The sequence below is a fragment of the Corvus cornix genome, chromosome 7 (assembly GCF_000738735.6).
Source record: "Corvus cornix cornix isolate S_Up_H32 chromosome 7, ASM73873v5, whole genome shotgun sequence".
NCBI lineage: Eukaryota > Metazoa > Chordata > Aves > Passeriformes > Corvidae > Corvus > Corvus cornix.
Window position 1 is genome coordinate 16172367 of NC_046337.1, and position 21790 is coordinate 16194156.

The window sequence follows — 21790 nt, forward strand, 5'->3', positions numbered from 1 at the left end:
TCACTGAATGTCAAATACATGTCTTTATAAAAATCAAGATCACATTGACATAAAATACAGGTTTGTCACTAAGGACTGAACAGTCAGAAAACTTGCCCTGAAGCTGTGGACTAAACATTTGTAGGAAGACAGAGATGCTGTTCTGGGAAAAGCTACCATCAGTAAAGGTCCCTGCTTGGAGTATCAGATCCCACCTGTCAGCACCTCAGTGTAAGAGGTCCATTTCTGCCCACTCCCACAGGGAGCTTCAACTGCATCAAAACACCACACACAAGTATCTACCTTTGCTCTTCATTGGGCAGGGGCAGAGGCTCTATGACATAGCAAGCCCTGGCCGGGCAGCAGCATTTTTTGAGCTGCATTTAACTCTGTGCAGGAGAGGTTGAGACGAGGTAAAGCCTCGTACAGGGAAGAAGCTAGAGGCAGGCACTCCCACCTCCACAGCCACACCAACAACAGCTCCTGAGAGAGGCAGGCCTCTGAGGGCCTGTGCAGCCAGTAAGCAACGTGCTGGAAGGCCACAGGATGCCCACCTGAGGGCAATTGTCAAAGGAGAACACCACAACCAGTACCTGGTGTCAGTCTAATCCTGTTTAAACCTTGTTCCTTTGTTGCTGTTTGGAAGCCAGGCAGGTGGAGAAGATTAGCGTAGCAGCCCATTGGCACCTGCTCTGAACAGGAAGGGGAGAATGGCCTGAACCCAGTGAGATGCTAGGGAACCCTTGAGGCAGCAGCAAAGCTAGTATGGAAGACCTTAGAAAGACATGACAGCACTGCAAAAGAATGAAACAAGGAAAACATGACAATTCAATAAATATAAGCTTTTATTACAATAGAAAATAGTAAAACTCATGTTAAAATAGACTCTTGCTTTTGGACTGCTCAGAAAAGGCCTAAGCCTCACTTATGCCTCCTGGTGCCCATCAAGGTCCTGACCCCTAAGCAATGAGCAATACATTTCTGTGCCGAGAACCTCGAGGCTCCTTCCTCCCCAGTGACAGTGAAAGACTACAGCAGCAGACTGAGCCATGCCCCACAAGGCAGACAGGTAAGAGCTCTCTGTGGGGTTGTGTACAACATGCTACATCCCATTGTGCAATCAGGCTCCTGTTTGAAGCAGGCAGCTTTAGGGAAACCATGGACAAGAAGGAGGGAGAGGAAAAAAAAAATCATCAGCATTTAATGATAGCTGTCCTGAGACAGGTAAGAAGGCAGCAAATGCCATCTGCCAGAAAGACCAGAGCACCTGACTGCCCTTGGGCAGCTTTATGCACTATTAAAAGGAATACTATCCACCTTCTCCTTCCATGCCCATCCAGTGCAAGTGAATGACTGTGCAGTCTGAACCATCATGTGCTCCCCTCTTACTCACCAGAAAGGGCCAGGGGCAAGAGTAGAGTGGAAAGCAGAGGCCACAGGACAGCAAGGTCAGATGGGAGTGGGAGACACTTGTGTACCATTGCTGGCACAGCAGCACTCTTGACTCCAAGTCCCGCCTGCTCCAGGCACCAGGCTCACTCCAGTGCCTCATACACAGCCTTCCGCAGCTCGATTGAGAACATCTCCTCCCACGGCCTGCGGATCCACTCCACCAGCCCTGCCAGGAGCTCAGGGCACTCTGTGCGGATGTGCCAAGTGGTCTCCACCTTCAGTACCTGGCAGGCAGGAAAAGGAGGGAGGCGAATGAGCAGACTGGCCTGACAGGCACCGATCAGCCCTGAGCCACTATCCCCCAGCACAGCTGGCCAGCTCCTCCTAATTCCTCTGTGCCCTCCTCCTCCCTCTCTGCTGCCAGCAGTGGAGTGTCCCTTGCATGAGTTTCTGCTGTGCTCCCCTGGCTCTGTGGTATAAGGCCCCAGGTTAGGATGGCAGATGACAGCCCCAAGAGACACTCTTGCAGGAACAGGATCTGAGCACAATCAGCCCCCAGCATCTTGACCCCATGACCACCTCCTGGTTACCTCATCATAAAGCATCAGCTTGATGTCACAAGGACAGAGGCGATAGGTTATGACATTGCTGATACTGGTGATTGGCTGCTTCTCCTTCAACTGGATGTTGCTCCTAGGAGGCATTTCTGCCTCATGGTCTTCATCCAAGGAGGGCTGCACCTGCCACTGGTGATTCTCCTCCAGCAGAAATAGCATGCTTCTGGTACTCAGCAGGGTCACAGGGAAAACAGATGCCCCTAAAAGGACATGAGGGAATAAGAAAGGCTTTGCTGAGAGCCTGAGTCACCACAGAACCAGCACTGCTCTCCATTCCTCCCCTAGGGAAATCCTTTATAGCAGCAGTAACTTGGGTGAACAACCTTATCCACCTTCCTGACTGAAGAGGGGACCAGGGTAGTGAAACGTGGCTGGGCTTGAGCAGCTTATCCAAGCTTGTTGCAGGAGCATGCATATGGAAGACCACTGCTCAGCAAGCCTTGTCCAGCCCATGCCCTCAAAGTAAGGCAGGAAAAGTCACTTGAGTCCTTTGACCTCTTAAACAACATTTTACTACCCCTTAGTTAAAATTTGGCAGCTGCAGCTCAAAGCCTGCCTTTTTTGGCCTGAATTCATCTGGCTGCAAATATCTGACGGGTGGAACAGAGAGCACACACAAAGTTTAATACCAAGTTGGGATGTGTCATAAGTATGACAGGAAGGAAAATAGTTTTGATAAACTTTAGGGAACATAAATATAATCCAGCTATTTCAGTGGATGCAAATTAAAAGCATTACAACTTGGCAATAAGTTAGATGCACAGTAATAGGGAACCATTAGCAAAACTGGCTGAGGTCACAGGGGATCACAAGCTGATGCAGCAATATGTTGCTTCTCTCATCACATCTCACTCTTGGGAATTAGTAGGACTATCAGAAATGGGATGTTTAATTAATCCTGTCTACTTGGTAATGACATCTCAGCTGGAACTGTGTCCAGTTTGGGACACCATACTCTAAAAGAGGAGAAAACTGTAGAGTAAGAAAAACGCACTCTAAATCCTCCCTCCCATGCACTATTTGTTCAGCTTGAGCAGACCAATGAATGTACTTCCCACAGATTCCTTCTGATCCTCGCTCTCTCATACCTCCCCAATGGCCAATGATGACCGGGGGTGCAAAAGCTGTAACAAATTGGTCAGAATGTGATTAAGAGCTAGGTTGCTTTTTTCAGTGTCCCAAGCTAAGACGACACTGGAATTGTTCACTGAAGACTCAAATCCCAAGTTTAACACATTTGTCCCTCAGCAAGGCCTGGAACAGAACTTGATGGGCTCCAGCAGGCTGCTCCTATCCTATCATCTCAGCTTCTGGACACCTACTTCTGTTTTCCCAAAGGAAGGAGTCTTTCAGCAACTCACACAAACCAGCTGTTTTTATGACCCCTCCTCTTTCCCTCAGATCAGGGCAATGATCCAGCCCTCAGATAATCTCTAGCTTCTCGAGTTGTCACCAAAACTGGTGTGCAAGACCAACTGCTCCCTAGAGTCTGGGACTGGGAGATTCACTGGATGTACAGAAGTATGCTGCTATCTTACACAACCCAACGCTAGAAAAGAGCCCTCACCCATGCCCCCACCCCATTCCACTGCTGGATGAACGGTGCAGCTCTTTTCCCACAGACTGTACACTAAAATCACAAGCATGTAAGCAGACAGCACAATGTGTGGGACACCTCACTACTGAGATCTCCTGTACCTTGGATCAGGTAGGCCAGCAGGTAGAAGAAACAAGTTTCACCTGCAGCTGCAGAATCTGTGGTCTTGGAGTCCAGCAGAGGCCTGGAGGAGATACAACAGTGGGCTGATAAGGAAGCACTGTGTTTCCAGTCTAGGTTTGCTGTGAACCACCTACTGTTCCCAGTCCTCCTGGGGACAAGAAGGACCCATCTCTTCCACATAATGCAAAGTCCTCCCTCTCCTGGTCCTCTGACTACCACCTTGCCAGCCAGGAGCCAAATGCTTCTTGAGTAAGAAGGCTGCCCTATGCCTCCTATTTTTTCTCCCTCCATTATATTCTGCTCAGGCTCCTCCAGGAGAGTTGAAGTTGCCCTGCCTGGCTCAGCCCATGACACCCCTTTGCCTGTTCACCCTCTGTGCAGCAGACACTTGAGACAGCTGCCCTAAACCTGTAACACAGGCCTGGCTGCCACTCCAGTAGTGCCTCCTTCTGTGCTACCCTATTTCCAGCACCATGCTTTCCAGGGCCTGCTGGACAAGCAGATATCCCTTTCTATCTGAAATCCCAGCCTCTCACAGGCTCTTACCATAGCCAGTGTTGGGGATTCATTTCCACAGTGGGGATTTCCTTCACCTTACTCCTGTGCTTAGCAGGCAGTTCTTGCATGAGATCTAAAGAGGGGAGAAGGCAGGTAGGTGTCTTTTATTGCAAACCCAAGGGCAGTACGTAACAGTTCAGGACACTTCTCTACTGTTCAGAGAGGTGCTGCAAGTTATGATGCCAGTGGGATTCTCCCCCAGCTTTTTTTCCGAGTTCCTATGTCCACACACACAAGTACACGGCCTCAGTGATTTAGGCTGAGGCTTTACAGTACCTGAACAGGCAGGCAGCTGCTCCCCAGCCAGCTGGAGGAACACGTGCCACAGTGGCCAGTAAAGCCATGGCATGGAGTGCTGGGCAGAGAGCAACTGCTCACTCTCGCTCCCTCTACAAGGAACTCGTAGTGACGGTCCAGTAAGACCAAGGAAAGGATGGTGTTTTTCCACACAATTTCCAACATACATCCAACAATAGCTGTCCTGATAGTTCCCCAAGAACAAATCTTTCAAATCCTATTTCCCACCCCCCTAGAGCTCTACTCTTACCTGTCAGGGTCTGCAGGAATTGGTCACAGCAGCTTTGGTTCCGGATCAGCAGATTGTAGGAGGCTTTTGGGTTCTCAAACTCCATTCGCAAGCTCTGGTGGCAGAGTCCCACTTCCAGATGAGAAATATCAGACAGGTAGTGAGAGTCAGTCTTCTTCAGCCAGTCTGCAGGTTGTCCCCTAATCACAGAGCACAGTCCTCAGCTGCAGCAGGCTGCCCCAACTCCTCTCTCATGTCAGACTGCAGCAGGGGGTTTGCCAGAAGAGCCTGTGCATGTCACCACACCTCCAGGGTAAGGGCAGCAAGGCTAGCACAGGCTGGCACTACCCAGCACTCACAGACTTGCTGCAGGGTCCTCACCTGATAGCTCCAGTGACTTCTAGCACATAAATCTTGAGATCAGAAGCAACCAGGATTGAGAGGAACTCTCCTTGCCGGCCAAACTTCACCATGACCACCTAGAGCACACAGAGGGTGGGTCACAGCCTTGGCCTGCCCCTTGACAGCTCACTCACAGAAAGGACTGACTCAAAGACACTTCAGCTCCCTTCACATCCCACAGTCTCTGGGATGCCACCTCAGTGCAGAACTTGCAGGGTGGCAAGAGGGACAGCTGAAGAGTTGTAGGGGTGGTGCTGGGGTGGTGCTGTGGGAGCTCACCTTGAGGAAACACTGGAACTCCTCAGCATTCTCCTCAAAAACCTCCATGTCCAGGTACAGCTTCAGGCGATGATCCACTGACCGGAAGTCCCTCATGTTCAGGACGCTGTTTACAGCTGAGGAGAGCAAAGGGCAGCAATGACACTCTGTCCACTGACCAGGGGCTGCCCAAGCATGCAGATGGACACCAGGGCAGCAGTGTCACCTTGTCTGCACACCTGCTTCCATCAAGTCTCTTGTCAAGACAACAGGCCAAACACAGGCCTTTACATGCCACAGGTCTCCATGTGAAGATACAAGGGGACTTTATTGCTCCAACACTTGCTTTTTTTTTCAGATATACAAAGCTTTGGTCTAAGCCAGCCTCAAACTGTGCTTGGCTGTTTAGTCACAGAAGCTTTGCTGCTGGATTTGGCAGGAGGGCAATTCTTTATCACAAAGCCAGAAAGATATTTCTCATTTCAGCTGGTGTCAGCTCAGGTCAACTTTTTAACTCTGACTTTGATCGTGGCAAGGTTAAAGGGGCCTGAGGAAGACACTAATAAAACTGCTAAAGAATATAATTAGGTTTGTCACGAAATTGTATAACCAAATAATTTATACAACAGCCACAATACTGCCCAAGAGTTAACACTTCCCAGCAGAGCCTGTTCTCCACCACAAACACTACACTAATCAACCGCTCCTCAGCAGGAACTTTCCCCAGGCTTGGTTTTAAACTGGGACCTTGCAATTTGACCCCAGAAGAGAGACTGCTTTATTTCTCATACTTCAACTGTACAAGACTGAACATAGCAATCTTAAAACCATGGTTCTACACCAACTCCTCCTCTGAGGCACAGCAGTCTTGAAGGACCTCTATAGATCAAGAAATCAACAGGTTTGCAGATCAGAACTAGACTCAGCTGCAGTAGAGTCACTTTCTGGGCTAGACCAGATAACCTCCACAGCTCCTTTCCAACTTGTTATTCTGTAAATTGCAAGCTGATGCCCAGGCAAAGGCAGCCTGCTACATCAGAAATCCAAGGTTCTTCAGAAAAATCATTTATCGACCTCCTGTCTTGCATGACAGCCCTCACACAGCCAGCATGCAATCTCTTGGACAGGCTTTGTCATCTGAAGCTCACAAAAAAAAGTGAGGAAAGCACAAGCAACTGTAGATCCACAAACCAGAGCCTCCTACTAGCACACCAGCCTCACACTGCATTTAAGCCAAAGAATAAATAGAGAGAAATTGTGCATACTATTCTCCAAAGGTAGTGCTCCGGCTGGCAACTCATGGATGCCACAGGAACCCAGCGTGTCCATAACTGAGCAATGCAGCTTCCAGAACAAGACCCTATTGCTCAGAGCCTAAGCAATAATAGGTATTAGGAGCTGACTCACTTCTCCTACCTTCAGGCATGAGGATTTAACAGAGAGGGAGATGAAAAACTCTGCTCATAAGAACCATATGTTTATGGCTGCTTGTACTTGATGTCCCCCTTCCCCATTAAACAGGAGGTAGTGTACCCTGCAAGCACCAGTGATAAAACCAACAACAAGCTGTCAACACCGCTAAACCCGGCACAGTTTCCTCCTACTCACAGGGACTGAGATTCCATGTTTCCTCGGACTCAGAGTTCAAAGAGAGCGGGGAAGGAGTGGGTCCCCGAGAAACACTGTAATGGTAGCTTCCCATCAGGCTGCCCCCGTTGGTGTCCGTGCGGCTGAGGGACAAGTACTGGCTCTTCACACCCTGCTCCTTCCCACAGCTGCCATCTGATCCATGGGAGGTGGGATGAAGAGTGCCCTCGGGCTCGATGCCCAGCTCCGGAGTCCTGGTGCTGTTGCTGGTGTCCATCTCCGTGCTGTCCTCCCCGCCGATGTAGAACTTCCCGCTCTTGCTGGCCAGGACAGATGCTTCCTCTGGACCCTCCAGCACAGAGTCTGACAGGTCCTCACTCGTGCTGTCGGCACCGGGCGGCAGAGGCGTGCTGGAGCACTCCTCTGAAGGCAGAATGACCACGTGGTCACTGGAACAACTGGGACAGGCTATGGGCTCACCAGCTGCTGCAGGACCTGTGAAAGATTTTGTCAGGTATAAAGAAAAGCCAGAACAGCAAGATTTTACTTCCCCCTGTGTCTTCTGCAAACCACAAACCCTCTCTTTTCAAGGTAGAAAATAGTTACAGTCTGACTTGAGCAGCTTGTTGAGCAACTTTGTCCAGAATCATATCCTACATACCTCCCCTCACAGATCAACAGGAAATTCTGGATCAGTGCCACATGAAATAGCTCTGCTCAGATTTAGGGTGCCCCGTGTGGGCTGTGGTTGCAACTGAAACTACATCAAGGCTTTGGCTCATGACTCCTGCACTTCACATTTGCAAGTGCTAACATCACCTCTGAAGCCCAAGCTCATGACCAGTCAATCCAATCTTCCTTAGCCACCTCCATCCCCAGTGTGCTGTGTCCCTTCCCCAGCTGTCCTCATCCCTTCTGACCCTGATTCCTGTTGCTCCTTTCACCCACACCAGGACAGACTCCCAGCTGGATCATGGGACTCCCACTACTCTGGCAGAGAGAAGAAAGTGTCCTGGGGTGGAGAAAAGTGCTGCAGCCAGGACAGCACTTCTGTGTTCACTGCAGTACTTCCAGGATGCTTTGTCAAACACCATCTTCTGAGCTAAGGCACTCCCCACTTTGAATATAAACTGAGCTTCGAAAAACAGCAATCAGAAGATGCCTTTTCAGCATGAGCCGCATCTCAGCCAAAACACCACATCTAGTTTTAGACACCCAAAGAAAAATGTGGACAAATGGGAAGGAGTACAAAGAACAGCAAGAAACTGAATGTATGAGATATGACTGACAAGTAAATTATCTAGAGAGTTAAGCTTATTTAGTCTAGAGGACAGAAGCCAGGAAAAGTTGCCGGGGGAGAACAATGGCCCTCAAGTACAAAGAAAGGAATAAATTGCTCCCCCAGAGTGGCAGCAAGAGTGGGCTTAAGATCACAGACAGGGAAACTTTGGTTAGGGTTCTGGTTGTTTTTCTGATGTCTAACAGCCAGTTTTACCTGAAATACTGATGCAGATTCCCTGGAAGCTTCCGTTAGCAGAAGTTTTTTAGAACAAATAAAGTCTCTGTGGCAGAACTGACTACACGACCTTTAGGTCCTCTCCCAGACTTCAGCTTGCAGCACCCCTATGCTCCCCCAGGCCACCCAGAACAGGAGTGCTGCTTGCTTAATCTTAAACCAGTGGCTTATTCCAGGAGCAAACAAGGCAGGCTCCTCCCACTCCAAGCAGGCCAAATGAGAGCTCATCCCACAACAGGTTTTAATTCCAGTACAGCCCATGCATCACCTTCTCCTATACATTCCATGCTCTGCACCCCAGCTGCCACTCTGGAAGTCTGCCTGAGCATTAGCAAACATGCTTCTCCTAGGCACTACAGCCTACCTTGATCTGAGGCAACTAGGGTCTCCAGGATTTTGGTGTCTCCAACCTCTGAAGGATAGGAACCTTGATGCCAGGGGGCCAGGGATTGTGAGAACTCCTGCTTGCATTTCAGGCACTGGAGCTTCACGTACCCCTTTTCTTGGTCCTGATTTCGCCAATTCTCCTCAACAGCTGGGGTCAACACTTCAAGGATACACTAAAAGTAGCAGCACAGGGAAAAAGATGCTATCAGGCAGCTATGACTGTCCTAATAAAATCACGCTTCTGACACCAGCAAGTCTTTTCACATGCCTCACTACAGCATTTCAGAGCATAAGGGGTGCAGGAACATTTCCCAGCTGTGCAAAACTTGCCAAGGGCATGGAGCTTCACTGCAGAAGACCAAGACAACCTGTTTTTGCAGGTCTGTGCCTGACAGCTACATACTGACAGGCTCTCTCCGGAACTCTGATCTCAATGGTCCCATCTATTTGTGTCTTTCCTCTAACAACTTGCTCAAATGTACTTAAATAGTATATTGAGAAAAATTTTTTGATTAGAGACCAGAGTCCCTACAGCAGCTGTGTGGACACAGCACTGACACTCACTGTCCAGAGGGCCGAGCACAGGCCAGCACATCACTCAGCACCCACAAAACATGACATTGCACATGCACAACAAGTAATGATCACTAGCTTGACTATAAACTTTTCACCCCAAGAGGAAAAAAACTGCAAGACTCTCTTCCTGAGAGCACCCTTTATGCCACAGGAGCTCCACTGCCCATGGCCATGCTCACAGGGACTTCCACAGGTCATCTGTGCAGAAGAAGAAATCCCGACAAGCCAGACATGGGCTGCAGGTGCTCCTGTGCTCTGAGAACAGCAGCCCTATGCTGGCTGGAAGAATTCAGTGTCTTGCAGTAACACTGCCCCCTCCCCAGGCCTCCCCCACCTGCAGACACTGCTCCGGGCAGTCGTCAAGCACGACATATTTGCGCTTCTGCCGGTCCTTGCGAATGTAGCTGAAGTGCAATGTGAGGACAGGAAAAACTCGCTCCAGGTCCTGCAGGAGACAGAGAACACCTGTTCTAGCATGAGGGAGAAGCTTTCACAGACTACATTTGTTTGCAAACAGCTGAAACATGGCCATACAAGCACTTAATTTTGGGTGCCCTAAGCAGCCCTCCACAGTTGACAGCATTTGGGCAGAAATAAATAAACAAATATAAAGCTAATGAGTGCTGACAACACTTGCGTTGAGTGCTCGAAAAATTGCACGAGCGCTTGAAACTTACAACAGTAACTTTCAAGGCCTAAAACAAAGCATTTCAAACAAACAACTTTTCATGAAGGTATTTCAGAAGAATATCAAGCCACAAACGTTCAGAAAGGCACAAGGACAGCGTTTAAAAATCAGTTGGAGTTTTTACAGAAAACAGTATTAGAGAAACCTGTGAACATGTCTGTATACAGACTGAATGTTAAAATCCTACCACAAGGAAAAAGAGATTTCCAAACTCCCTTTCTGAAGAACCACAAAAGCCAAATAGGGCTGGTAATGCTAAAGCATGCACCTAGAGCAGATGGCTCTTAAGGCTCTTAAGCTGATGGCTCTTAAAGCTGCCAGGAGCTTTTTAAACATCACACTGGGCTCCATGGTGCTCTAGAAACAATGCAATCCACAGTCCTCCAAGGCCAGGGTGATATCCCAGCAAGGAATGGATGGCAAGGAGGTCTCCACCTCATTTAAGTTCCTCTTGAGAAGTCTCTCACTGCTCCACACTGGAACAAGTCCAGCCATTGTCTTTTAATTCCAGTTTTGGAATAGATTTGATGCTGACTTCTGCTGCATTACTGCAGGTAGTCTAAGCAATACAGATGCCATTAGAGACAAATGCATTGGCTGGAAGAGATGCTCAATCAAGCAAGCTTTGCAGGAGCTAGAAAAAGATCTGCAAGATTCTCCACAGGAACCCAAATCCAGAATGCTGGCACATATGGGAGTAAGATGACAAAGGCTCACAGAGAAGTGTAACTCACCATCCTCTTCCAGGTCAGCTCAGAGGTCTCCAGATTCTGCAGGCATTTCAACTCCAGCTTGTGGAGGACTCTGGCAGCCTTCAGTTCCACCTCAATCACATGCTTAGCTGTGACTCGCAGGAAGATCCAGTCTGGCTCTGGGTCCCCTTCACCTTCTATTTGGCTCACCAGCACTGGCTGGCACAGGTCCACTGCCAAACAAGACACAGTGCAGGTCAATACATGCAGCAGGCCTTCAGTCCTGCTGGACCCAGGTCCTTACAATTCCCACAATACTGGGCATCATGATACAGCTTCACAGATAAATCCCATTTGAGTCATCTATTCTGTTGTCACCCAAGCCCTCAAATATAGCAGTGAAAGGACCTGTTTACCTTCTGCCATCTCCTCTTCTTCCTCTCCAACCATTAGCTCATCTGCCTCCTCTTCTCCTCTCTGTTCTCCTTCCACAGGCTCAACCAGCTGTACTTCAGGCTCTTCCTCCTTTGCAGTGTCATCCAAAGGAGGAGAGGATCTTTCCTGGGATACTTGGGGCTTTTCCTGTTCCGGGTCAGAGCTCTCACTCTGCAAGTCCATTGCAGCAGGTCTGCCTGCGATCTCATCTGCAGAACGACTGCGGGACACGACGGGTACTTGGTCATGCTCCTCCAGGTGTCTCTTGTACTGCAGCCAGTCAGCACCAAAGCGATCCCTGAAGCTGGCCAAGCGCTTCATCTCCTTCTGATGCTCTAGGATCAGACCTGCAGAGAGAAAACTTGGAAAGTATGAAAGTAGTCACCAGGCCAGAGCACTCCTCTTACTGTGGACACTTTAGCTGCTATGTTATTAAGGAAGATGACAAGCCTCACCAGCAGAGAGGGGTAATGCCTGGGGCTCGTGTTCTGTGTCACTCGGCTCCGAAATACTTGCTCTTCGCACTTTGATTTTTCCCTGGAAAAAAACAGGATAAAAGTAGTTGTGAGGAACTAGAACAATGGAAACAGCACCTGATGTGAGGTTCTGCCAAGCTGAAGGGTTTATAGCTGTTACAGTGTAGAGACACATCATAAAACACTTGTCAGGGTATATCAAGACTGATATTAAACCCAGCCAGTGGTCAGTACCAGACCACATGTCACTGCACAAGGCTTTCACATTGAGGCATCCCCTTCACCCAACATGCCAGCTACATGGCTAAGAAGCTCTGCCAGTCCCAGACCTTGCTTTTCTTCCGAGGGAGCCTGACGGCCACATTCTCTGCTGGCGACTGACTGTCGCTGAAGTCTGCAGCACAGGAGCTCTCCAGAGCACTGCGGTCCAGTGCAGTTTTCTCTGAGGTAGAAGTGTGGATGGACTGGGACACACTTTGCACAAGTCTTGGAAGGTGCTAAAGTAAGAAGAGAGTATTGACAGCTGAGTGCCATGGGCAGACAAGGTAACCAAGCCACAACTCAGGCTGACAACTTTCCTGCTCCTCACCCCAGACTTTCACCATCTCAGTCAAAACACTGACAACAGATCCTGCCTGGTTGATTGGATTGTTTATCACAACCACTCTGATTTAACTCAATCTCTGCCTTTCTTAAAAATAGCAGATGAGAAACTGATAACTGTTTTGCTGACATGTAGTTCAAGTGTCAAGTACCATACAGTATCTGAAGAGGAAACAGGCAAGGCTCCAAGTTCTGCAAGGCTACATAAGCCAAAATAAATTACACTGGCCAGTTCCAACAATTATTAGGAATCAGCATGAACTGAGACAAAATGATCTGTGTCAAAGTCAAGGTAGCCCATAAAGTTTTAATAGGACACATGCCAATCCTGTCAGAGTTCCCAGTTCCAAAGCCAGTAAGATCAGTTTTTAACAGTTATACTTACCATTAGGTCTGAGGAAGAGAGTGGCTCCCCATTCAAGAAGAACTGTAATTAGAGACCCATTTGCAGTCAGATTCCATTTGGCTGGCACATACTCAGGACAACTTCTGCTGACTCCTATTCCCCTTCAGGCCACCCTATGGTTGGGATCCCTGGCAAAAAACTGCAAAGAAACAACCCTGTTCCTGCCTATCCACCACTCCTTTAGTTGTAGCTACCTGACCTAATAGCATACAAGGCCAGAAGGGACCGCTGGGGTTTTCCTGTTTACCGACTTTATGACTTCCAGAAACGTATCCAAGACAGTTTGTGGGAGAGGTACAATAGATTATTCTACAACAACTCAAATTGTTTTGAAAGGTACTCACTTTCACCTCAAAGCCTGTATCCTACTTCTAGCCTGAATCCATGTAACTTCCAGTAACTTGAGCTCAGTGAAAGCTTTTTCCAAGATGCAGTTTGAAGACAATTAATCCAGCCATTTGCCATTAATGAGAAGGGCAGACCAGCTTTGGAACACCTTTGACCCTTAGCAAGTAAGTTCATTTTGCTAAATTGCCAGAACACTGGTTTTGCTGGCTTCTTTGTCTGAAATCAGATTACCAAGAACTGACCTAAGCACTGGAGTGCAAGGGAGAGTGATAACACCTAGATGAGAGCAGTGATGGGGACAAAGAGGTGACCATGGCTGCTGAAGTAGTACATACTTAGGTAAGGTGCACCAAGACTGTGAGCTCCTTCTTTGTGCAGTCTAGCTACATTGTTCCTATCTAGCAGGAACAGAGTAAAGCTCCATCAGAGAGCAAAACTGAAGAAGTAGACAGTGAAGACATATTAAGATCTGAGGTGCTGCAAACCTGAGAACAGTATTCAACTCTGTCCTGGCCAGCACACCACATAAAAATTTAAGGTTAAACTACTCTGCCACAGGGAAAAAAAACAAAAAACCAAAAAAAACCAGCAACCACAAAACAATCACCACTGTTACACTACTGGAATAAACCTGCAAGTTTCTTTTCCCTCATTTGCCCCTGAGTGTTAGAACACCCTGTGCCTTCAACAGCAGGGGCAGAAGACATGTAGCTAATACTCACATTGGAGAAGGCTGCCCTGGGAGACACATGGACAAGGGCTGCAGATCGGTGGTTTTGATGGAACCATATCGGGTTTCCCTCCAAATGCAGCTGGGTGAAGGAAACAGACAAGTTGTTACTAGAAGAAATATTCTATACCCCAATATATCCTGCCTGCAGGCTCCAGTCTCTCTCTCTGCTTCAAGAAATTCCTTGCAGTTATCAAGCCAGGAGAGGAATAGGCTTTTAGAATGCTTCCTGAAATTAGTTTAGCAAATACAGAAGGAGATTAAGTATCTCCTACTCATGCCCTAGATCATTATGAGCTTTTTCAGTACTGACTCTGAGAAGTGTTGAAAGAACAGTCCTTTGCAGGTCCAGAGAAGCAGTAGATGCCCCATCCCTGGAGGTGTTCAAGGCCAGACTGGATGCAGCTTTGAGCAACCTGGTCTAGTGACAGGTGTGTCCCTGCCCACGGCAGGGGGTTTGATCTTCAAGGTCCCTACCAACTCAATTACAGAATTAAGGTGGCAACTAGATCTTTAAGGTCCCTACCAACTGAAACCACTCTCTGATTCTATGATCTTCTTTCACAAGTACTATAGTGATTGCTGTGCTCCTCCTTCAGACTTCTCTGAACACACAAATCCACAACAGGATTATGGGAGGATCTTCACTAGATTTGACTTAACTGAACTTGACTTGAGTGTTAAAATCAGAAAGGATGAGCAAGGAAATGGGGATGAATATATGAAGAAAGGTGAGCTTGAGCAAGGGTCACTAAAAATGAAGGCTGAAACACAGGTGTCTGTCTAACTCTCCCCCATTAGTTTCCTGCAATAAAATTAAATGCTCAGGAGTTGAACTTAGCTTTCAAAACCCTCTTGTTACCACAAAGTCTCCATCTTGCACACCCTGTCCATGAAATCCCTATCTATCAACCCATCAGGCTTTGTGCTTACTTTTTTTAAATAGTGCAGAGTGGACAATGGTGCCAACTGGGCATGTTCCAGCAGCAGGTTATAGGCCACATCCAGGTGCTGCAGATTCACAAGCTGTTCCACCCCTGTGAACAAAGCAAGAAGCCATCAGCATGCTAGAAGACATAACTTAGGAACCTCCCCCAAAACTGAACCCTAGTAAAAATAGTTGTGCCCAAGATTCCAAGTTCTGTTCGTTCTCAAGGACAACAGGAAGGCTTCAAACTCAGAAATGCTCCTCCCTTGTGGGCTCACCATTAATGCTGTCCAGCTCATTGTTGCGCAGGATCAGAGTCACCAGCTTGGATCGGCTGAAGATGCCAAGGTTTGGCACCTTGGACAGGAAGTTATATGCCAGATTGAGGTACTCTAGTTCTGTAAGGGTCTGTTCAGAGAGAAGAGCAGCATTGGATCAACTGGGACCTTAGCTCAAAGCCTGGCCCTGAACTCAAGACAGGGCACTAGCTTCTACTATTTTTTTGATCCTAACAAGGTCAACCAACAAGTGAGTTTCTTAAGACTGTTTCTGTAGAAAGAGTTCAATGTTCACATTGGGAGTAGTTTGTTTAGGGGCACTCAGCATCATCTAACTGCTTTACAGAATTTGCCAGGAGCACCTTTCTCTTTCCTCGCCAACTTCAATGGAGCATAGGAAAAGACTGGACATCCTGCCTCAGCAAAAGGAATGAACTATCAAAAGAAACTCTTCCTTACCTTTGTAGAGATGATGGTGACTGACACCTTGTGAGCCCCACCAACTCCATGAAAAGCTGTTTCATAGCTTTGCTTCAAAGAAGCACATCTAGCCCAGCAGAGCATGGATTTCACTGTCCTTCCCCAGAAACATGTGCCATTGTGATGGACTACCCTTTTTCTAGAGCAACTGACTGGTTTCTGAGAGCAGGAAGTAAATGCTACTGGCAGTTTGAACAAATTGAACAGTAAGTTTCTACAGCCCCATGCCTGGCTACATAATTATCACCTGCTGCACAGGTTACAGCAAAGTCTTGGCCACAATGGAGTGCCCACTCTGTGAGGGGCTGTACACACAGAGTACCCTGTCTGTATCAGTGCATTTACCACTCAGCCAGGCTGGACTGCCAAGTGATAACTACAGCTAACTCCCTGTCTTAAGAGCAGGTGAGGAATACTGCCTTCTCTGCCTCAGTGCCACTTGGACTGCACATACAGGACAACGGTTTGCAGGCTGCAAGCACTAGCTCTAAGCCACACTACCCTTTGTGATTTTTTCTATTATATCTCACCTAGTAGGAACATGATGTCAATGATTACAGAATTTTAGCAGTATTCTCTGCATAGGAGGAAACTGGTGGTCAGCCCAAAATACTCACCGTTAAATAGTGCTCACAATCCTGGATCTTGTTGTGACTCAAATCCAAGACCCTCAGAGCATTCAATAATTGCTGAGGGACAAAAAGATACTAGATCAGATCCTACAACTGTCTCTGTTACAGCATGAAAAGCCTCTCCTGCTGGGAGAGACCAGCAAAATTAGCACTGCCCACTTCCTCCCAACCAGACCTAGGAGCATCAGTAACAGAGGGCCTGGCTTTTGGCTGTGATCATCTCCTCTCTTCTCCTCAGCCAAGCAGGAAGGATGCCCCACTCACCAGTGAGTCATCCAAGGCAGTGATTGAGTTATAGCTGAAGTTCACAGTCTGCAGTTCCAACCATGGGAGAGCACAGCTCAGATCTCCACCACATGCCGAAATTATTTCCTAGGAAGAAGAGAGGAGCCATTCCTTGGTGAATACTGTTACAGTAAAAGCAGATGAACACAGCAGAACAGTTAGTCTAGAAGGCGGTTGACATAAAGGTGCTTTACAGACCTTGCCTTGCTTAAGAGAGGCAGTGACTTTTATGTCCCTAATTCAAGTATTTGGAGGTGGTGGGAATCCCATGGCCAGATATTTAGAAAGCAGATGCTTTTGTTTCCCATACTGAAGTGGCAATAGTTAACCTAATCTGTTGGATTTCTTAGGCTCAGAACACTGAGCACAAAGATTCATGCTAACAAAGTCATTTTCAGACCTCCCTCAAACAAAAGCAAGATACACACTTGTGTTCTGACAGACAAAAAAAGCTCTCAAAGCACTCCCCACCATCAGCCCCTGTTCCCCAGCAGGCATCTGCTTCTGTGTCCCAGAGAGAAGCCCAGAGGCCCATGGCCAGCACAGCCCATGCTACTCAGCTCTCCATGGCTGGAGCTTGCCTTCATGTCTCAGAAATGTGCTGGGCAGCAGTGCAGGTAAGACACTGGGGCACAGCATCTCCTCTGACAATAAGCTCTAATTTAAGGCTGCTGAGGTACAATGAAATAAATCTTGACCAGCTGCAGGCCTTGAATGAGGAAACAGCCAGATACACAGACACAGAGTTGTCAGGCCTAGCTGACACGACTGTTGTCTAGAGCCAGAAATTCTCAAGAAGCGTAAAAGAAGACTACAGAGCACACGTGCATGCAAGCAGGGAATCCTTCAACACTGCTTGAGACAGGAGTAGGACCCCAGAATGGGGAAGGGAGATGAAGCCATACACAACATGGATTAATAAAAGGGCTAACACTCCTACATCTTCCTTGTGTGAAGAGCTGTAGGGTCAAGACAGCCTTTCTCTTGCAATTTACCCCATGAGCTGTGTAGAGACAACTCACCTCCAGTGTACTGATACATTTGCAACAGGTTAGAGATTCCAGCTGAGAATAGACAAATCGCAGTCCCCGGAGGCAGTGTGGAGGGACAGATCTTAACTGCAGCAGTGATGAGAAAGTAAGAACAACATACATCAAAATATTACAGTGGAGGAGCAGATCCAAGTTTCACCCCAAGCAAGTGTTGCAGGAGTTTAGTCTTAGCCTTCTAGGGAAGCCACAAAAGCCTACCCGGTTTTTAGGAGCAGAGGCATTCTGCAACCACAAAACTAGTTGAGAAAACCCAAACAGCAAGACTCAAAGCCACTCTTGCCACCTATACTTACTTCCAGATGCCGGAGGGACTTGAAAGGGAAGATCTTCACAGCAGATTGCAAAACACAGTTTGGAACATGAACGAGCTAGAGAAATGAGAAAAAAAATCTCATGTCAAGCTTGATTTGTGCTTCATTACCACCTTCCTGATGCACCAACTGCAGCACCTTGAAAAGGTTCTCCCTCCAGCTCGGGTGATCCCTTATAAACTCTCTCCCAGTGCTGGTAGTGGCGTCTCCCCAGCTCCGCAGTACAATAGAGGGCAAAGAGAATAGCATGTTAGCAGGTGTGGTCTGCCAGCCCACGGAGCTCTTCTTCATCTCCCCTGCCCACATGGCCCACATGACCACTTTCAGCACCACTGGGAGGTCTGACAGCTGGATTCCTCATCAGCCACAACTAGCAAATCTACTAAAGACAAAACTAACTGCTGGAGGTATGTTTATCAAGCAACTGAGTGGAAGTAGCACACTGGTGGGAAGTGTGCATGTGCATTTCACTACAAGAGGCCAAATAAGGCAAATCACAAGCAGATGGAGAACAGAGTTGGTCTCCAAGGCACTGTTAGTGTTAGACTGAGGTGCCTGCAAACCTCCTCTGTGTATTCTGTAGTACAGCCACAGGCCCTTTCACCACAGGGCAGTTAGGCTGTGTTCATGTACCATAAAGCAGCTTATTAAAACCACCTTCTTATTCTTTCTACGGACAGTGCACAAACAGTATTTCTGGCTGCTACTGAAAGTGAGTAATGAAGCAGTTACCACTTCCACTGCAGACCAGAGAGATCATTTCTGCCAGTTATATATACATTCACACAGAAGTGACTCATCAGGTGCAGAACAGACATCCCAAGACCTCATCACCACTACTGCTTCCACAGCTACAGCCCTGGCAGGAATGAATCACTTGCCCACTGCCTGCCAGCACTAATGCTGCACGTTGAACAAGAGCATTTGGAAGGGAAGCTTGCACTGGCAAGCTGTAATGGTCAGTTTTTGCAAAGTTTATTTCAGATGCCATTCTTGCTGTGTGTCTTGATCATCACCTCTCCCTCCACTGTCTTAAAAATCTTAAAAAGCCAGGCTGATATAAGTTATTAGTTTGTCCAAGTAAACCAGTTACCAGACATCAATGGGCAGCTTCCCCTTCTTTACAACCTTGCTGCAGAGAGAGCACAGGAGCACTCACCACAATACCCTCCTGATTGCAGGGTCACTCCCTGCATCCTCCTGCCGAGAGACCCATGTTTCTCCACAGACACTGGGCCCCACCCCAATGTCCCCACTCACTACACTGTTACAAAGTCCTCCCAACAACATTCTGATACCACTCCACTCTCACAGGGAAAACATGTCTTTAAAGCCATCAGAGATTTTAGTGCTCAGCCACCGTACCTTCTGAGCCTCCCTGTGGAACCTAAAACAGCTGCTAATTCCTCTTCCCCTTTCAGGCCCCTTTCACCTCTACTATCGTCTAAGCAGTGCCCCAGACCCCAGTAGGATCATCTGCAGCCTCGTAGCACATGCCACCTTTCAAAAAGCTCTCTGAAGAATTCCTTGGTCTGTAGTTTTATCTTTATTACAGCCTCTTTACTACAGCCTTTATTGTTAAAATTAATGAGGATACATTACTAGAAATACCTCATGCTGTGAAACCGATCAACCAGAACCACTGCCCAGGCTGCTGAAATAAGCAGCAGCCCCAGAGTGTGTACAACATTTGACCCCTCTGCTCAAGTTCCCCGGCTCTGCTGCCGTGGGTGAATCAGTCATCACTCCGGGAGCACTCAGCTGTGCTCAGGTGCCAGGCACTGCCTGAATTGCTCAAGCATTTCAGGAAATAATCATTTTCCTAACAATGATAATACCGTACCAAGGTCAGAACATAATTAACTCCTGCTGCCCCTGTTTTTAACTCCGAGAAACTTTCCTCTGAGTTGCATGGCTGATCCTAGATAAGCAGCTATAGACTATCGTGCTGAACCACGACTCCACTGTGGCAAGAGCCCTGTGAGACCCATCTGACCCACGGAGCCTGCCCGTCAGACGGGGGCAATGGGCACTGGAGGAGGCTGCTCTGAAGCTGTGTCTGCCACCTGCACCGGCCGGCCCTGCGGCACGCCCGGCCCCGGTGCGTACAGACCTTCAGAGAGTGAGTCTTCTGCAGGACGTCGAAGAGGAACTGCGCCTGGAGGATGGCGGCTGTCTCGGCGGGGTGCGAGGGCAGCGCCACGAAGCCCCGGTTCTGGTTGCGGGAGCCCAGGTGCTGCTCGAAGACCTGCGTGAGGTGCTGCAGGGTGGAGGTGAGCAGCGTCAGCGTGCTGGAGCCGTCCAGGACGAGGTCCCCTGCAGGAAAGGGGAAGGACGGGCCGGGCCGTGAGTGTCCACACACCGGGGACACTGACACGACCCGGCCCGGCCAGGCCCGCGGCGGCCGCCACTCACCGGCGTCCTGCAGCAGCCGCGCCAGGCCGTGCACCAGCGTCTCCGCCGCCGCCATCTGCAGCGGGGAGGCCGCGGCGACCCCGGCTCGGCACGGCCCGGCCCGGCCGGTCCCGCCGCCGCTCCGCCGCCCTTCCGCGTTACCACCGAGACGCGCCCTTCCGCCGCACCAGCGAGGCGGCCGCCGCTCACATCCGGTTGCCATGGAGCCCGCCCCAGCGTCCCCCTCCGCGCGGCGGGGCCCGCGCCCCCCGGCCCCCGCCCCGCCGCCGCCCCGCGCCGCCGCCCCGCAGCCCCCCGGTAAGCGGCGGCGGCCCGGCAGCGGCGGCGGGCGGCGCGGAGCGGGCCGGGCCGGCGGGAGGCCGGGGAGCAGCGCCGCCCGCCGCCAGCGCGGCGCGGCACGTGTCGGGCGGAGCGCGGCGGCGGGGCCGGGGCGCGGCGCGGCGGCGGCGGCGGGCGGCTCTCCTGCTCCGGCGGTGCGAGGTACGGGCCGGAGGGGGGGTGGGTTGTCCCTGCGCTGTCCGGCTGCAGCAGCTCCGCCCGGCTGCCCTGCCCCGGCCCAGTCTGCGGGCGGCGGGGCGCTCCGGTGCTGCACGGTGCGTGGCGCGATGCGGGGTGGCTGCCGGTGCGGGGGCATGGTGCATGGCATGGCACGGTGCGGGGCGGTGCATGGCACGGGGCACGGCACGGCACGCAGCGCGGTGCTCGGGGCTGGATGCGGCACGGCGTGGAGCAGTCCCGCGCTCCGCACCGTACGGGTTTGCAAGGCACGGCGCGGACGTGGTGCAGTGACCTCAGTGCCTGTCTGTGTCCCTCTCCTTCTCCGGCTGTACGTGCGTCTGTCAGAGCTGTCCGTACGTCCAGTGGAGGGGTGGCTTATTGTTGCTGTCTGGTGCTGGCACTTCGTTCTGGAGTGAATTTTGTTCCGTGTGTTCATTTATGTGTCTGTGGACCGTGCAGGCTTCGTCCCGTCTGGTACCCTGTGAAGGGCCGGTTGTGAGGGAGAGTCATGGAACTGGCGGTGCTTCAGGAGTGAATGGCTGTGATGGTTCATCCAGGGTAGTTCAGTGGAGCATAGGATTCACGGAAATATTTAAGCCTTCTAAAGTGCTTGTGTAATATTACAGATTTCAACATAGCCATGTGGCAGAGAGATCCACAGGTTAAAACCCTCACGCTGGAAAACTTTGTGTGTTTACTGTCTTGTGTCGTCTTTTCATTCTGGTATGTGTGTCTGTTCCTTGGCCATGACAGAGGAGAGGTAGGGGCTGCACAGCCCACTCCTGTTTCTTTTGGCTTTGAGGCTGTGAGTTTCACAATAGCATCCAAATGCTTTGATGTACGCAGCAGCACCCCTCCTGCTCCTTTCTCTCCATGGACAGGTACATAAGTATTTCTTCCCAGGAAAATTTTCCAGGCCTCTAATCCTTCTCCTTTGTGAGCTCTTCCTGTCTGTGTCTATCAGCCAGAGTCCCTTCTCCTCTCCTATCCTCAAACCAGCTTTGCCCCTGTGGCT

At 49.6% G+C, this 21790-nt stretch overlaps 2 protein-coding genes across 5 annotated transcripts in view; one reads left to right on the forward strand and one right to left on the reverse strand.

Moving 5' to 3' along the window:
• LOC104694181 (serine/threonine kinase 11 interacting protein) lies at positions 1–20502 on the reverse strand. Of its 3 annotated transcripts, XR_005602368.1 has the most exons (25): positions 20278–20502; positions 19976–20178; positions 17845–17919; positions 17522–17617; positions 16479–16586; positions 16200–16271; positions 15103–15232; positions 14830–14933; positions 13889–13978; positions 12798–12839; positions 12139–12306; positions 11789–11870; positions 11315–11680; positions 10941–11131; positions 9853–9963; positions 8920–9115; positions 7061–7534; positions 5474–5589; positions 5174–5271; positions 4814–4992; positions 4255–4339; positions 3687–3769; positions 1962–2188; positions 1373–1655; positions 1–773 (listed from the first exon to the last, which is right to left on the reverse strand). XR_005602368.1 is itself a non-coding variant. In XM_039555308.1 (24 exons), the coding sequence occupies exons 1-24, from the start codon at positions 20477–20479 to the stop codon at positions 1515–1517; spliced, it is 3639 nt and encodes a 1212-aa protein (XP_039411242.1). In that variant the 5' UTR covers positions 20480–20502; the 3' UTR covers positions 807–1514. The 3 variants fall into 3 exon arrangements, 2 of the variants coding, with proteins under 2 accessions (XP_039411242.1, XP_039411243.1); XM_039555308.1 differs by lacking the exon at positions 1–773 and having other exon boundaries at positions 807–1655; XM_039555309.1 differs by lacking the exons at positions 1–773; positions 17522–17617 and having other exon boundaries at positions 807–1655; positions 20278–20395.
• Positions 20503–20694: 192 nt separating this feature from the next.
• The window catches only part of SLC4A3 (solute carrier family 4 member 3), a 33941-nt gene continuing 32845 nt past the window's right edge, over positions 20695–21790 (forward strand). Inside the window, exon 1 of one of the 2 annotated variants that reach the window (XM_039555073.1) lies at positions 20695–20757. The gene's annotated coding sequence lies outside the window, so the exon portion shown is untranslated. The remainder of the gene's footprint in view (positions 20758–21790) is intronic. The other variant, XM_039555074.1, reaches the window with a different exon arrangement.